The sequence below is a fragment of the Penicillium argentinense genome (assembly GCF_028826775.1).
Source record: "Penicillium argentinense strain IBT 30761 chromosome Unknown utg000005l_segment0_segment0, whole genome shotgun sequence".
Classification (NCBI taxonomy): domain Eukaryota; kingdom Fungi; phylum Ascomycota; class Eurotiomycetes; order Eurotiales; family Aspergillaceae; genus Penicillium; species Penicillium argentinense.
In genome coordinates this window covers 3,886,785-3,901,643 of record NW_026622664.1, presented here as the reverse complement: position 1 = coordinate 3,901,643, position 14,859 = coordinate 3,886,785, and the positions used below count along the sequence as shown (strand labels likewise).

At 54.3% G+C, this 14,859-nt stretch overlaps 4 protein-coding genes across 4 annotated transcripts; 3 read left to right on the top strand and 1 right to left on the bottom strand.

Annotated features, from left to right (window-relative positions):
* Positions 1-850: 850 nt before the first annotated feature.
* N7532_006255 (uncharacterized protein) lies at positions 851-4,236 on the top strand (the record flags this gene model as incomplete). Its single annotated transcript, XM_056618749.1, has 2 exons — positions 851-868; positions 946-4,236. The coding sequence occupies 2 exons, from the start codon at positions 851-853 to the stop codon at positions 4,234-4,236; spliced, it is 3,309 nt and encodes a 1,102-aa protein (XP_056474908.1).
* A 487-nt stretch (positions 4,237-4,723) lies between these two features.
* On the bottom strand, positions 4,724-6,424 carry N7532_006254 (uncharacterized protein; the record flags this gene model as incomplete). Its single annotated transcript, XM_056618748.1, is given in 6 exon segments — positions 4,724-4,897; positions 4,959-5,080; positions 5,104-5,143; positions 5,160-5,589; positions 5,607-6,047; positions 6,132-6,424. Coding segments are annotated over 6 exon segments (1,500 nt in total), but the record flags the coding sequence as incomplete, so codon positions are not given.
* A 1,831-nt stretch (positions 6,425-8,255) lies between these two features.
* On the top strand, positions 8,256-11,013 carry N7532_006253 (uncharacterized protein; the record flags this gene model as incomplete). The annotated part of the gene is made up of 4 exons (XM_056618747.1): positions 8,256-8,311; positions 8,482-8,988; positions 9,052-10,346; positions 10,391-11,013. The coding sequence occupies 4 exons, from the start codon at positions 8,256-8,258 to the stop codon at positions 11,011-11,013; spliced, it is 2,481 nt and encodes an 826-aa protein (XP_056474906.1).
* Positions 11,014-12,704: 1,691 nt separating this feature from the next.
* N7532_006252 (uncharacterized protein) lies at positions 12,705-13,931 on the top strand (the record flags this gene model as incomplete). The annotated part of the gene is made up of 1 exon (XM_056618746.1): positions 12,705-13,931. The coding sequence occupies one exon, from the start codon at positions 12,705-12,707 to the stop codon at positions 13,929-13,931; it is 1,227 nt and encodes a 408-aa protein (XP_056474905.1).
* Between the last annotated feature and the right edge of the window lie 928 nt (positions 13,932-14,859).

Below are 14,859 nucleotides of genomic sequence, written 5' to 3'. Positions count from 1 at the left end.
CCCAGCCAGCCGAGACGAGATGTGTGGGGAACGCTGGATCGCATGGCTGAAGTCGCTGGTCACGAAATTTCCCTGACCCTCTTGGGAGGGCCCCTCAGCCACGTCTTGCTCGGCGGACTTGTCCGTCTGGTTGGTTCTCGCCTGGACGTCTGGACACGAGCAGCCTGCAATGTGAGCCGCAAGGGATGCCGGTGGGGGCCTGCCAATGTCATGACTTGCTGACTTGCAACCTGGATGTCGGACGTCGGGGGATTTGGTCCACTTGAAGGATGGCAGCGGAGAGAAGAAGGATGCATACATAAGTAAAGGCGGACAGGCCTGACCTACCATCAGATCATCTGTAGATTAGAGACGAGACGTACTGCCAACACATCAGGGGAAATTGCTCCCAAGTTTCCCAGGGAACGTGCCAAACAAGGAGATCTGTCACTTTCTGCAGGGAAGCATTAATAGTCGCGCAGCTCCTAGCGTGCCCAATTGCCCTGGGCCGACCAGCTGAGTTTAGCGGGTTAATCCCCGTCTTGTTGTGTTGACCCCATCTTCCGTCATCAGCCCTCCGGGAGCTCAATTCTTCCCAACCCACTCTCATTCTGGTGCCTCTCGTTTGATCTTCAACCCCCCAAGAGAGAAAGGGTCTTAGGACGGATTCTGTGATCTGCAGGCTTGAGAGAGGCCCCATTCACTGCACCTGCCTCTCGGCGCGGCTGCTGCCTCCGTTGCTTGTTTACCTCCGTGACCAGCCCCTCTCGAATCTTCCCCCCATTCCTTCTCTCTCCATGTCCTTCGCAAAGACGCACCCTGCCGAGCTACGCTGGAGGGTGCTCGTCACTCTTTGCAGCGATCTCTGAGCATGGAGCACGTTTCAACGGTGAGTTTGCCTCCTTTTTTCAATGGCTCGGCGATGCGCTGGGGAGCCCCGGACTGACGACAAACGCGTGCCCACAGCTGTGTGCACTGAGCACATTTGCGATCGCTCCGACCGGCCTTGCCCTGGGTCGCGCGGAAAAGTCCAAGAAAGCGCCCAAGAGTGATCTCCTGCGAAGAAGGCTATCGCAACCTCCGCAGCGGTCATCATCCACCGCGACCCCAGCCGACGTCCGGCCTAAAACATCTCGATCGACCCGCCCTCCTCTCTCTTCGGTAGACTACTGGACCATCAGCGAAAAAGAGCCGGTCCAGCCTACCCAGCACCCCCTACATCCTGTCGAACTGCCCCAAACTGGGAAGGATAAGCGAAACAGTTTGCAAGATCCGCAATGGCAGGAGCCCGACCTGCGCCGCGCATCCATGTCCTTTGGAGCGGCCCGCCGTCGTCGTCGCGGCCAAACCCTGACCGGTCCGCCATTGCGAATTCCTGAACATGGCCCGACTGAGGCGTCTGCCGCCGAATCGCATGCGCGACGACCTTCGACCAGTTGGCTGCACCGACTATCAATCACGTCCTTCCAGTCGGACAGCCCATCGGCCGGGACCATGAGTCCCGTCACGTCCTCGATCAATGGATCGGATAGTCCGATGCTGCCGCGGACGCCAGTTCAACGCAGGGTGCCCAACAAGCTGGTGAAGCGCCCATCATCAAAGCGATCCGATGTCACTTCTCTCTTTGTTGATACAAGTGCATCACCGGCAATGGCATTACGTCGGCCGGCAACCAGCTATCAAAAGTCGGAGTCGATGGGGCTGCAGACCCCTTTCACTCCAGATTTCGAGGCTCAGTTCTCAGCGCACTCGTCCCAGCTGGATTCGCCGGCAATGAGCGAATTCGATCTCAGTTCGTATGATACCTTGAGCCCGTACTTTGCCCGAAAGGCATTGGGTCTTGCGCAGAAGCTGACCCGACGGATGTCCATTTCTGGGACTCCCAGGGCGGAAAACGTGCGGTGTCTGGTCTCGAATCCGACTGCTTGTCCTGCATTGGTGTCGGCAACTGCCATCGTGAACAACACCAATGCGAGTCAGGACAAGCCGTCCACGCCGGTCGAGTTTCGTAACCCATTCGCCGCACCAGTCAAGACTGGCCCTGCCACGGCGGCGCCAGTGCCTCAAACGGCACCGCCGCCTAGGACGGCACCACCATGCGCACCTGAAAAGCCCGCGCATAAGCAATCCTATTCGGTCAGCGACATAGAGCGCAAGAAGATCGTAGTGCCTACGGTAACCGGATTGGGGGCCCCTGTTCTTGGGCCCCGTGGTGGCTCTCTGAAGCGGGTTAAAGGACGTACCTTCTCTATCCCTCGCGCAGAACTACCCATGATGGCTACACTGGAAAACATGGCACCGATCTCACCATTGGCCCCGCAGAGGCGCAACATTACTGATCCGACTGTTTTCCGCCGGCCGCCACCCCCGTCAACATCTGGTTTGGCAGTCGGCAGACAGTCGGCAGGTATGCCCCGATCTGTGTCTCACGACTACAACCTCGGGCTGCGTGAGCGCCCTCCTTTGACCCCCGATGCGGTAGCCGTCGCTGCATGGCAGGATCCCAGCCGACGAGGTAGTCATGCACACTCGCTACGACGTCGACCTAAGCGGCACTCGATTGCTGCTTCTGACCCAGCTTCGACCATTATTGGCTCTGACGACACGCGCGTTTTTACCTCGGGCGATGAATACGAAACGGATATGATGACCGACTATTGGGACTCTATTCGGACTCGCGAGACAGAAGTGAACACCTTGCATGGACTGCGGATCGAAACAATGTTCGACAAGGCCGGCACGCAGCTGTCAAACGAGGAAGTCGCAACCCTGGAAGATCTACTCCCGCGGGGTTCCTTTGCTTCTCGGGTCGACCACGACCCGCCCCTCTTCCCTTCACTTTCCCCCACTACCTCGCGGGCTCACGTTAATGACAACCCATCCTTCTCTGATGGGGATGATGACGAGACGCACAGTATGATCGGGGCATTACCAGGCGAGCTCAACGGTCCTTCGCCCTCGGCCCCTCTGACATCTCCCTCCTCGGGCCCTTTGGGCCAGGACAACCCTGCTTCTCCCTCCGCTCTGTTCTTTGCCGACTCGCATATTGAACGTAATGAACATTCGCAAAGTGCTCAAAAGATGAACATCTTTGATTGGTCAGAGCAGGCACGGCCTGACCGTGATCAATCCGACACCGACGCTCGACCCAGTACGGTGCATGGCAAACAAAACATGATCGATCGAGGAAGTCGTGCGGCCTGTAGAAAAGTGCCATCGACCGTTCACCTTCGCAGCCAAAGTGTCCCGGTGGCCAGAGACCTCCCGGCAAATGAATCTCGTCAGCCTTCTGGCAAGTTCGGCACATGGAATCTGGGCGGTAAGGGCCCGAGTGAAGAATGGGATAACGATTTCGAGTTCGATGATGGCGAGGAAGACGATGCTCCCAGCCAAAAGACCAAGAGCACTGAATCGGAAGTCGCCCCGCAACAAAGCATGACCGTGCCGCAGGCCATTCTCGAGCGACAAGCCAGCCTGCGCGGTCAGTACGGCCAGGTGCAGGAACTGACTTTGCTGGTGGAGGAGTTGAAGCGTCTCAGACACCAGGGCAGTGTCCTGGGCCTCGCCGACGGACCGTCGGCCGAACTTTGGAAGGAAGCTGAGGGGATCATCAACCTTGCTACGATTGATGATGAGGAAGATCGCCGCTCGCCTCCTGGATCCCCTTCGTCTCTCACTTTCAGCTTCGATGACTCCGATGAAGAAGGACTGAACGCTCCCCCGGCGAAGCGTGATAGCGACTCGTTCAAGCCACCTCTCAAGCAACTCTCGAAGAATCCGCCCAAGTCGCAATCCGTACTCGATATCTTGCAGCCTCCCTCCGGTCACAATCGGTCGTCTACCTTGCCTGATCTCCGTCCGTCGTCCCGTGCTCAGAAACTTCCGTTTGATACTTCTTCGCTTCGCAATCTCGTTGTCCGCGCCGGTGTCGTTACCCGCGCCTTGAAGGAAGTCATTCGCAAAGCCGAGGGCGTTGACTCGAACCCGCAAACCATGTTCCCTTCGGATCCCCCTTCCGACGCATCTTCGACCAACCGTCTCACGATGATCTTGCAAGCTTCGAAGCTGCACTGGCCGAGATGCATTGAGCACATCACAAGGAGTTTCTTTACTGCCATTTCCATATTCCCTTCAAAAACAACCTCTCAAATCCGACACGACACGCCTCCCGGCAGGATCACCATCACGAGAATTTCCTTCCCCTTATTCTCACTGAAGCCTTTTCAGAGTCAGCATCCTCCTTATCTCATACTCTAATAGAGATGATGATGACCCGATTCTTTTCCCATTCTGTGACGCCAAAAGTCGTTCCAACTTTCTTCTGTCTGTACAACTTCCCCCTCTGTACATTGCCCAATACCTTTTTTTTTTCTTTTTCCAACGTGCAAGCGCTGCACTGTACCCTACGGCCTCGCCATTTTCTTTTTGTGTTGTGTTCTTTCAAGGGCACCAGCGTCATCCTCTTTCTCTTCGAATTTCTTGTTCAAAATTTGCGCGTGAATATCTTAATTGCGCTCTAATAATCAAGAGAGGATGACCTTGTGATGTGGTTGAAGCTGAATGAAGATCAGACAGATGAAACGCAATGAAATTTCTATGTCATGACAATAGTTTGAGATATTGTTTTCCTTCGGAGGTCTATATAATTACCATTAAATACGGCCGGCATCATCGTGTTTTTAGAAGCATCAACTCAGCCCGTCCTGTATTTGTATCAGAAATGGTAGGCGTGAAAAAAATACCCTCATTCAATCCGCTCATCCAATGTATGCGCCTGCATCGTCATCATATAACCCGTCGCGAACGTGCTCTTAGCTCGAATTCGAGGGACGTAGAGGTAGAAGATGATCGGAAGGGGGATCAGGAGAGCAGCAATACAGCCGAGGGTACTGGCCCAATTCACGTCCATTGAAACGAACTATCACACGAATCATTGGCTCGGAATTTATTTTTCAGGCGAATTCTGGGTTGGTTCTTACCATGTAAGTTGCGAGAAGAGGAGAGGCTGCGCCGGCCAAGGAGCGGAGGCTGCTATTTGCTACTAGAGCAGATGCAGCACTTTGAACAATTATTATAGACTCCCATCGTGTGAAGGTTCGAACTGGTAAGAGGTGAAGTGGTCACAAAAGAAGATAAGCATCAACAGTATAATATAATTCAACGCCTGCAAAAAGATATACCACAGGCCAAACCCAGTCAATAACCCCGAAAGCGTAGGCACAATCCAATGAACTTGCCCCGTATACCCAGCCCACCCAAACCAAAACAGACCCCCAGAGAATACAAAACTCCCAAAATAGCAGGCAGTAACCTCCATTCAGGATTCGGGATCTCGGACTTCGCGTCCAGTTTCCAATTATACCATGGCTGCATGAGGATGATGAGGGTCCCAGGAACTCGCCGACCACGGTGCCCAGACACGGGAGTCCAGAAACGCCCTTTTCGAAGCCGTGGATTTGCTGGAAGACGATTTGGTAGGCTATTAGGAAGGGGTATAATAATCCGTATAGGAAAGCCATGTAGACGCTTAGCGATAGCACGATTAGTTCTGTGAAGAGGATTCTAACCGGCCGACTGAAGTTCTTCAAGGATAGCTCGCTGAAATGACTCCTCTTTTGTATGTATACCCCAATTCTTCGTTCGGCAACGGAGTTCCGCTGCTTTGTCGATGAGTACGACGTGGGGGGGGGGGGGATATGTCTCGTGCAGAAACAACATATTCAACACCAGGGCTGACGACCCCATTATTCCAGAGGTATTTTGTCCAGTGCCAGCCGAGAAAACTCTGCACGATGAAGCCGCCGATTGTGGAGGCGATGAGCGGGCCGGTGAAGACCACCATTGTGAAGAGGGTTATTGCGAGCCCGGGGGTGCGGTTTTCGAAGATATCGCTAAAGACAGCGGCCACGACGGCGATTGGGCAGGCGCCGAAAAATCGGCAGCCCATTAAGGTTTGAAGGTCCTTTGAGGTTGCGACGGCGAATTGGAAGATTGTGAAGCCTGTCATTGCGGTTAGGATGGGCAGGCGGCTGCCGCGGAGTTCGGAGAAGGGGCCCAGAGGATTGGGCCTGTCTGTTCACGAAACTTGAATGTAAGTTATTTTTTGATTCTATACTAACCTTAGTGTAGTGTATTTGTAGTGGTATACTCACAGCAAACCCAAGAATATAAAGCGACAAACTCCTAACGTGCCCACCTCAGTGGAAACATGAAAACTTCGGCGAAACAACCGACACCGCAGTCGAGTATATACTACTCGTAACGTCACATTGAAAGTAGTGTATGCCAACATTACGACCGTCGCAACTTTCTTCGCCGCAGTCCATTCCACCACATATTCCCCCTTCGCCAGCCGGATGGGGGAGAGGTTTCCGGGTACGCGATTCCAGACAGCCGCTGACGGTTGCGTGTTGTTGGCTGCGTTGGATTGCGATGCGGCTGAGTGCTGTTGGGTGTTGGTCTAGATTGGAGCGGGCTGTATCACATGTTGTGTTGTCGAGGTCGAAGCGGGCGGTTTGGACTTGGGATATATCTGTCTGCGGTCTTGGGCGGAGGCGAAGGCGGAGCAAGGGGTGGAGGTTGAGGAGATGGGGGTTCAGAAGGTGTGGAAATTTGTGTAGATGCTGCGGTTTCTTGCGTGGTTGGGGTCTGGAGCGGTACCGTGGGGTTTGGGTTGGGCTTTTTCGAGGTCTTGGTAGGGCTGCATCATGGCTTGGTGTTGTTGGCTGCTATTTTGTTTAAACATTACTGGTCATTGTGTACTAGAGCTGGGTGATTCAAGGTTCAGGTGTAGACAGTCTCGTTTTGATTAGTCTATATTTGCCTCTTCGTAGGAGAACTCTCATACTGGAGGCGAGAGAAACACCAGAATGATCTCAGGAGGCTGGTTCTATCGGATGGCTTCCCACGCCTCTCTTTTCCGTGTTTTGGTCCAATTGACATTGCTCGCTGCTTGGGAGGCTTTGACGTCACGCTGGCTGTTGGCGTATTGTAGTCAGAAAATTATTTAAATATTAGTTGAGCACTATTTCAATATAATGGCATTGTAGACTGGAAGTATTTGATGCGGTTAGGTAGGGGTACACTAGCGTAGTCTAGACGTGATATATATCCTCCGTAGCCGCTGGGCACCTACACAGGCACCCCCTGGACAAGCATATATAAAGATGCACTATTCTGTTTCAAACTGACTCGCACCATCTCTACCGTAAATGCATATTTGATAAGTCAATTGAGCGTGCAGATTTGATGTCAGAGATAGAGAGTAGGCTAGTGTATTCCAAACTGGCGACGCATGCGGCAACAATACCTCGGCGCGGCCTATCGATTCTGCCCTGGAGATTTGCTCAACCCCTACCTTGGGGTAGAGTTGCCATGGCACGAGGACATTAAGCTCTTCGATCCTAGCCGTGAAGAACGAAAATAATATACTACGCACAGACAAGGAAGAATTCGATCGTGGTCAAGGTACCCGTCGCAACTGGCGCGGTTGAGCGTATACACGTCAACTCCGTACAAGCTACCGCGCCCCCGCCAAGATCAACAATGAATTGTCCCGTTTGAACAATAGCCAGCTGGATGATCCGGTATGTTCCTCCGAGCTGCAGTGGCCCCATGACAGTTCCCGATCGCCAGGCCATCCTATCAGACCGTCAGAAAAATAATTCCAAGGGAGGTCCTGGGGAATTGAGGCCAGGTCCAAACTCTACGATGGAGAAATATGTGATCGCCTCGCGCACAACCTGGCGTACAACCTTCACCAAGAAATCATCCAAGGCTGGTCGGGACTGAACAGTGCCGAAATTGCGCTGCAATACACAGTACCTATATTTGCATGGGTGTACTGTAGATAATGAATACCCTGAATCGACGTTGTGGGCTTAACCCCCACTGTGCCCTGCCAAGCACCGTCAAAAAAGCTACCCGGGGCAGAGGGCGGGTTGGAATGTGGCGTGAAATGAGGGAGCACCGGGTGTCTCAAGTTGAGGGAGAGGATCGCCGTTGGGACCGGTGGTGTGTCCGTATTTTATACTGTACAGTGATGTATCGAAGAAGGACACAGCCCCATCAAAAGTGCCCTTACATTTCAGCAGCTGTTCATGCTCATCTCCGGTTCAGGGGCATCGCGCTCGTGATTGGGCGGTGGCGGGCGGGTTCCTGACGCTAAGGTTTGCCCCATCCGGTCTCACACGTCCTTGCGTACGACTGCATCTTGGGAGTGAGAGTTGCAGTGCTGGGTTGCTGGGAGAGCAGAGAAATAGCATAGGGCGAAACACATGTTTGAGCGCTATCAGATCAAAACAAACACTGACAGAGAGCCATCGAAGCAGGGGTTCGTTCGTTCTAAATCGGGAGTTTGGAGCTCAGGGGATGCGGAGACATTACACAATACCCTAAAGGTATCGTACGGTGTACGGCCCATACACACACGGCCAGAACGCCCCCTTCTCCTCTTTTCTCGTCAATCTCGTCTCATCTCGACTCTTCACTCTTCGTTTGCAGCGACTCCGACCCTCATTCACTCTCTTTTGGCTGCTGGCCGCCATTCCAGGACGCCTCGTCCGTTCACTCCTTAACCCACGCTCTCTACACTGCACGCAGCTTGCGTCTGCCCCGATCACCGTCAATTCGAATTGCCCAGGCCGAGTCTTTAAATGTCGCCCGTATAATCCCCCCGGCTCTCGCCCAACTTCGTTTGTCGACTGGTTCGCCTGCCAGAAGTGTCCCTCTACATCTCTACGAGTCGTCCCTCCGGACGCCCACTAAAAATATGCCTCACGCCCATCATATCGATTCGGCGATGAGGCACGCTCACGTTCGACGGGAGGTCGTCCCGGCGGCTAGACTGCCTCTGCTCGTCCCGTCTTCTTCGGTCCAACCGACTCAGTTCCCGTCTCTGATGGCCAGAGATTCAGAAAGTACCAGCAGCTCCTGCTCGAGTGGGGGCCATTGTGAAAAGCCCACTAGCAACTTGACCACGACGGTCTTGCCAGTCGTGCTCGGTGCAGGGTATGTGACGAATTATCTAGTGGAGCAGATCTGGCAGTAATGCAGAGCTAATGATCCCATCAGTGTCCCTGTGCTCTGTGCCATCGTTGTACTGATCTTCCTCCACCGCCGCCATGTCAAGAAACTCATGCGTGAGGACGCCAACGACAAGCACAAGTCTCTGGATTTCGGAATGGATATGGACCCCGTCGGTGGAAGGAGGAAAAAACACGGCCCACCCGGTCCGGATGGCATGCCCCAGATGATGGAACCGAGTCATACCAAAGGAGGCATGTCCATTGACATGATGCACCCGTATCTGCTGCCTCCCGGTCTCCACGGTTCCCACGACTCGTTGCATTCAATGTCTCGCTCAATTGACGATGACAAGTATCGACCGTCCGCCGTCGGTGCTTTCAGCGCATACGACAATGCTTCCATGCGCTCCCATCCCCGTCCTCCCCGTGATGATGCCTCGAGCTTCGCGGGTTCCACTACTCGCTTCGGTGGGCTCGAGGAGCCCAAATCGGGCTTGCTGCAGAACGCCCAGCGCATGTCCCGCTCATCACCTCCGCTGTATAAGAGTCCGTCCCCTGAGTCGGTTGGACAGGCTCGCAACCAGTCTCCGCAAGATCATATCGGCCCTGTTCCTGGCTTGACCCGGTCTCCTGAGCATGAAGAACGTGGACTACCCGGGGCGATCGGTAGTACTACGACCGATAGACATGACCATAGCACGGATCGGGCTGCCCCATATCCGGAATCCAACACGACCAGCCTGCACTTTGACACCGATCCTCACCACTATGGTCACGACAGCCACGACAGTGCCCCTGAAGATCGTCCCAACTTTCCCCTGCCAGACCCTCCGTCTCAACGGGACTCTGAACATGCTCAAACCTCCATGCAACTTCCCCGAATCTCTCTGCCGGCAAGTGACATTACGGCGAGTGATTATGGCGAAGACCGTCACGAGCGGAGGTCATCCCTGATGATCCCGGCCGTGAACGTCCACGGAGCAGATGAGCTGCACAAGCACGAGGAGACAAAGGAAAATAAACTACCGGAACTGCCCGAAGAGCCTCCGCAGAACCTGGATGCCGCCTACGACAGCCGCCGGGACACCCGCCGGTTGACTCTCGGCGTCCGTCCTCTGCCCCCAGAAGACCCCGCCGACAACCCCGAGCAGCGCGCCAACCGTATCCGCTCCTTCTACAAGGAGTACTTCGACGATAGTAAGCGGGAAACCACCTACTACGAAGACTACGGCCCGGAGTTCTACGACGGCGGCGGCGGCGGCTACGCCTACGATCCGACCACAGGTGACTACTACGATGCCGCACCACCACCTCCCATGCCCTTCGCCGAGCCCATGGGCCGTCGAGCCATGACTCCTCCCCCACGAGCACCCCTCGATTCCAAGGGGCGGCTCGCCACATGGCTACCAACTCGGCCGGCTACAATGGCTTCGCGCCGCCCCCGCGCGCCTTTTCTTCCGCTTCTGGAGCCTTCGGCGGCGGCCCACGAGCCTTCTCCTCTGCTTCAGGCCGCATGCCTGGCCCCCGCGGTCCTCGCCGACCAATGCCACCACCTGCACCACTCCAGATCCTCCCAACCCCGCACATGCTCAAGGACGACTCCATTATGATGGCCGCCGAATTCGCACCAGGCAAGAACTTCCGCGACCAGGCGTCTGGACGTCCGGAGACGCCCACCGGCGGCATGAGGCCGTTTAGCCCCGGTATGCGCGCGCACACGCCGCTGGCCTCGGCCTTTGACGAGCTGGCCGCCATCCCCAGCCCGCATGCCCTCCGCAAGTCCGGCACCTTCACCAGTCTGGACTTTGCGCCGCCGCCGCGATTCAAGAATGAGGGCCCGGCCAGCGACGCGGGTAGTATCCGTAGTAACCGGACGGGCATCTCGAATGTGCATATGAACAATGTTCGCATGGGCAATTATCGGGTGAGCCGGTTGCCGCCGGATATGGTTGGGACCAAGGATGATCTGATGGCTTCGCTGAAGCCTGATTGGGATATGAAGCGGTAATCCACCGCGGTAGTCGTGGATTACATGTTTTTGATATCTACCGCAGCTCTTTCGTTACGACCATTGCTTCTGTCTGCCGCCTTGTTTGGGAGCGGATGAACCTGTGATGACCTGCATTTGTTTCTTGGTACCTGTCCTTGGTGCTCGGGACGCGTCGACCTTCCCTTCTCCCATCGTCCTTGTACTCGTTCATTTTTTGGATATGCTCCGGCGTAAATAAGATGGTTGGATTTTCTTTCTCGTGTGCTCTTTGTTTTGTTTCTTTGTCCTCGACTGGAGGACTGTATATATGCAATGGATTCACCCGGCCACCTTGCCGGGCTTGCTGCAAGCTAATGCCCCTCTCTGCCTTAGGGTCATACGTAAGGAAATAGCGTAGCCGCCCACTTTGCTCAGCAGTGTTGCTCAGAATCTGACGAGGAAACCCTGTCGTCACCACTTGTTCTCGTTCTCCGTTCCGACTTGAGTAAATCTAGATCTACACTAATTGGCCCATTGCTTGGGAAGGGCATCTAGACTGTCCTCTTCAACGTGGGTACTCTCCCACTGGTGCAAAACGCAGGCGACTCCACCGGCGAGACCGCGTCCGTTGGCGGTGGGTCCCCCCTTTTCTCTTGCCAGTGACTTGGGCACCCCCAGAATCTGCGATCAGAGGGAGCATCGTGATCATTCAGTGTGAAGTGAAAGCAAAAATGAAAGTAGAGAAAAACCGCTGAATTGACGTTGACAGAATGGGATTGTTCATCCATGGATGGTTCGGTCGGAGTGAACCGCGGCGCCGCAACGGGAGACTGCCCGGATTGTCAGGCGTCCGTGAACAATCGATGCAACCCTGGGTTTTGTTGTGGCGATGTCTCGATCAATTCTTTGTTTGGGGGTATTGAGAAGAGGATTGAAGTGATGATAATCTTAAGTGTGTAGAGGGATTGGATACTAGTCTATCCATATCATTGTTATTGTTAATGTAGTTTTATTCTCTGTTCGATGATGCCATGACTGAAACTAGCGCTGCAAAACCGGCCCATCATCGCCTCTCGGGGCCCGTCCGGTCGGCTTCAGCAAGGGCTTCCCCAAACAGCATGGCCGCATGGCCGCATCTAGGGGTATAAACATGCAAGCGGCGAGTGGTGATAACAATCGTAGCAACAGGTAGGCGACGTCGTAGTACAGTACCTGTGTGTACAGCAAATAACGATGCATGCAATCTATTAATACCGGAATGCGGATACTCAACGCCGCGATCGTATCGACTCCACCGGCCCCGTTTCCCTCTTCCCACACAACTTGGAACCTGCCATCTCCCATGGCTCCCGACTAGATTCGGCGACAAGTCTGAGTCTGCGCCTCTTTTCGCTTCTTTCGATTCTTCCTCGTTTTTTTTTGGGTGATATGTCGTTGACCTGATTTCGTTTTTCTTCTCGACCCCCCTGAACTTCCCCCAAGTCGTTCACCATCTCAACCCCCCCGTATCACCCTCCTTAACGCGTCCAACTCGACCCTGTCACTCGTTCTTTGCTCTCGCCGCTCTAATAATTCACACGCCTGCGACCGTGCTGGATCGTGCTTTCGATCCTCCCCACCCCGGCCTCTTTCCATCCCGTCCTGACCGGGTGGCCTTGGCCTGGTTGAGGATTCTGTCCTCAGCTTCCCTGATCTCTCACTGATCGGCTTGCCAACCACCCTCGACCATCATGTCGTCCAGCAACAACAAGAGGGCCGGTAGTTCCGCGAACCCAGCGAACCCCGCCGAATCCGCTGCGACCACTGCTTCGGAGGCTGCTTCTTCCTCGGTCGCAGAGACAACGACGTCGGAGAGCGCGAAAACCACTGCCACCACCACGTCTTCCTCGTCAAGTGAACCGGCCACCACCACGACAACCAACCATACGACCACCAGCAGCAGCGAGTCGGCCACGCCGTCTGCGACCACGGCCCCGACTACGACAACCACCTCTTCGTCGAGCTCGTCTTCGGCCCCCACGACCACAACCACTTCTTCCTCCACCACTTCCGACAATGTGATCACCACCACCTCCAGCTCCAGCGGCAAGTCGACCGTGGTCGTGATCACGCAAACCCAAACGGAATCGCAAGCGACCGCAACCAACACCTCCCCTAGCCCAACATCGACCTCAACCGACGTCGCCTCGCTCTCTTCTGGCTCCGCAGCAGGCTCCAGCTCAGGACTGTCGGACAGCGGCAAAATCGCCGTCGCGGTTGTCGTCCCCGTCGTCTCCGTCGCCCTGATCATCCTCGCCGCAATCTTCTTCTGGCGCAAGCGCAAAGCAAACAAAGCCGCCGAAGAAGAACGCCGCAAGGAAGTCGAAGAATACGGCTTCAACCCGAACAACGACCCCACCCTGCCCGGCGTGGGCATGGCCGTCGGCAGCGTCGCCCCCAAGGACGATACCTCCTCCGGATACAGAGGCTGGGGCACGACATCCGCCGGCCGCAAGGCCTCGACAAATCTCTCTAGCGGCATGGGCGGCCTGGCCATGTCCGAAGGAAGCGGCGGAGCCTATCACCACCCGAGCCCCAGCGAAGGTACCGCCAACTATTCCGACGGCGCTCGGCCCGACTCCGGCGAAGTGGAGCCAATCGGGGTTCTGGGTGCCGCACCCGTCGCGGCGAATAATCGGACTGGTGATATCCATCGCGGGCCTTCGAATGCTTCCTCCGCCTACTCGGCTGCGAACCGCTCCGAGGCCTCGGAGGAAAGTCACATGTCTGCCGCGCATCCTTCTGGTGGATACTATGGTGATAATCCCTATTATGGGGAGATGACGGGCCATGGTGCCTACGGGGGTGATGACTACCAGCCTGTCATTAGGGATGTGCAGGCTAGGAGGAATACCCGGATTGAGAATCCTGGTGTTTACCCCCGACAAGGCAATGCGGGTATTGCGCAGAACTTCTAGGTTTTTTTTTCGAGTGATTGGATTTTGAGTAAGCTTTCTTTTTTTTCTTTTACTTTTCCCGTTGAGATTGGATCTTGATCTTTGGAATCTCCGCATCTATGAATCATTTGGCGATACAAAAGTTCGGCTTTCCGTTCTTGCACACATACATACATACTCTCCTTGACATTTGCAGCAATTGCAGGTACATATCGTACATCGAGAGTACATCAATTGCATTGCATTTCCCTTGTTTATTCTGATGGTTACCGCCGATTCCACTCCTTGGCTCCTGTCTATGTCAATTGGCCCAGCCTCTCGACCCGGCATGATGGACATTCGTTCATGTATCTGTACACATGTCTCCTACCGTTTCCTTTCAGCCTTGTCTTGCCCTTTTACTTCTGCTTTATGCTTTCTGCCCTCTATCTTAGGGCTGGTTTGTTCTCTCCATCCATAATTATGGATGTGTTCTAGTAATTGGCTCGGATTTGTTTTTGATATATCCCCGCATCAATCTGAGTTTTTGTTTTGTTTTGAATGGGCGTGTCCCGTATCCAGCTTCACTGTTATCTCATCAGATCTCATTTCATCTAGTCACCAATCTGGAAGACGGTGCTGTGTGTTCCTGGGATCGTTTATGGGAGCATGTCTTGTACAGATTTTGGATGTCTGGATTTTTTTGTTTATAGTTTTGTAGTGTGGGTAACTTATATCATGATGGTTTCTTTACTTAATTAGGTACTGGTATTGGTCGTATAGATTGATCATTGGGAGGGGAGCTGTGTAGTTGGTGTTGATAGGCCAAGAGGAAGATTGTAGGTTGATAGCTTGACTAGTTCCCGGTGAGCTTGTATAATAGCGGTGTTATTATCCAATATGGTTTGTGTATTACTTTTGATACCATTTGCAGAAAGAAATTAAAAACCCAAAATCTAAACTATGTAGC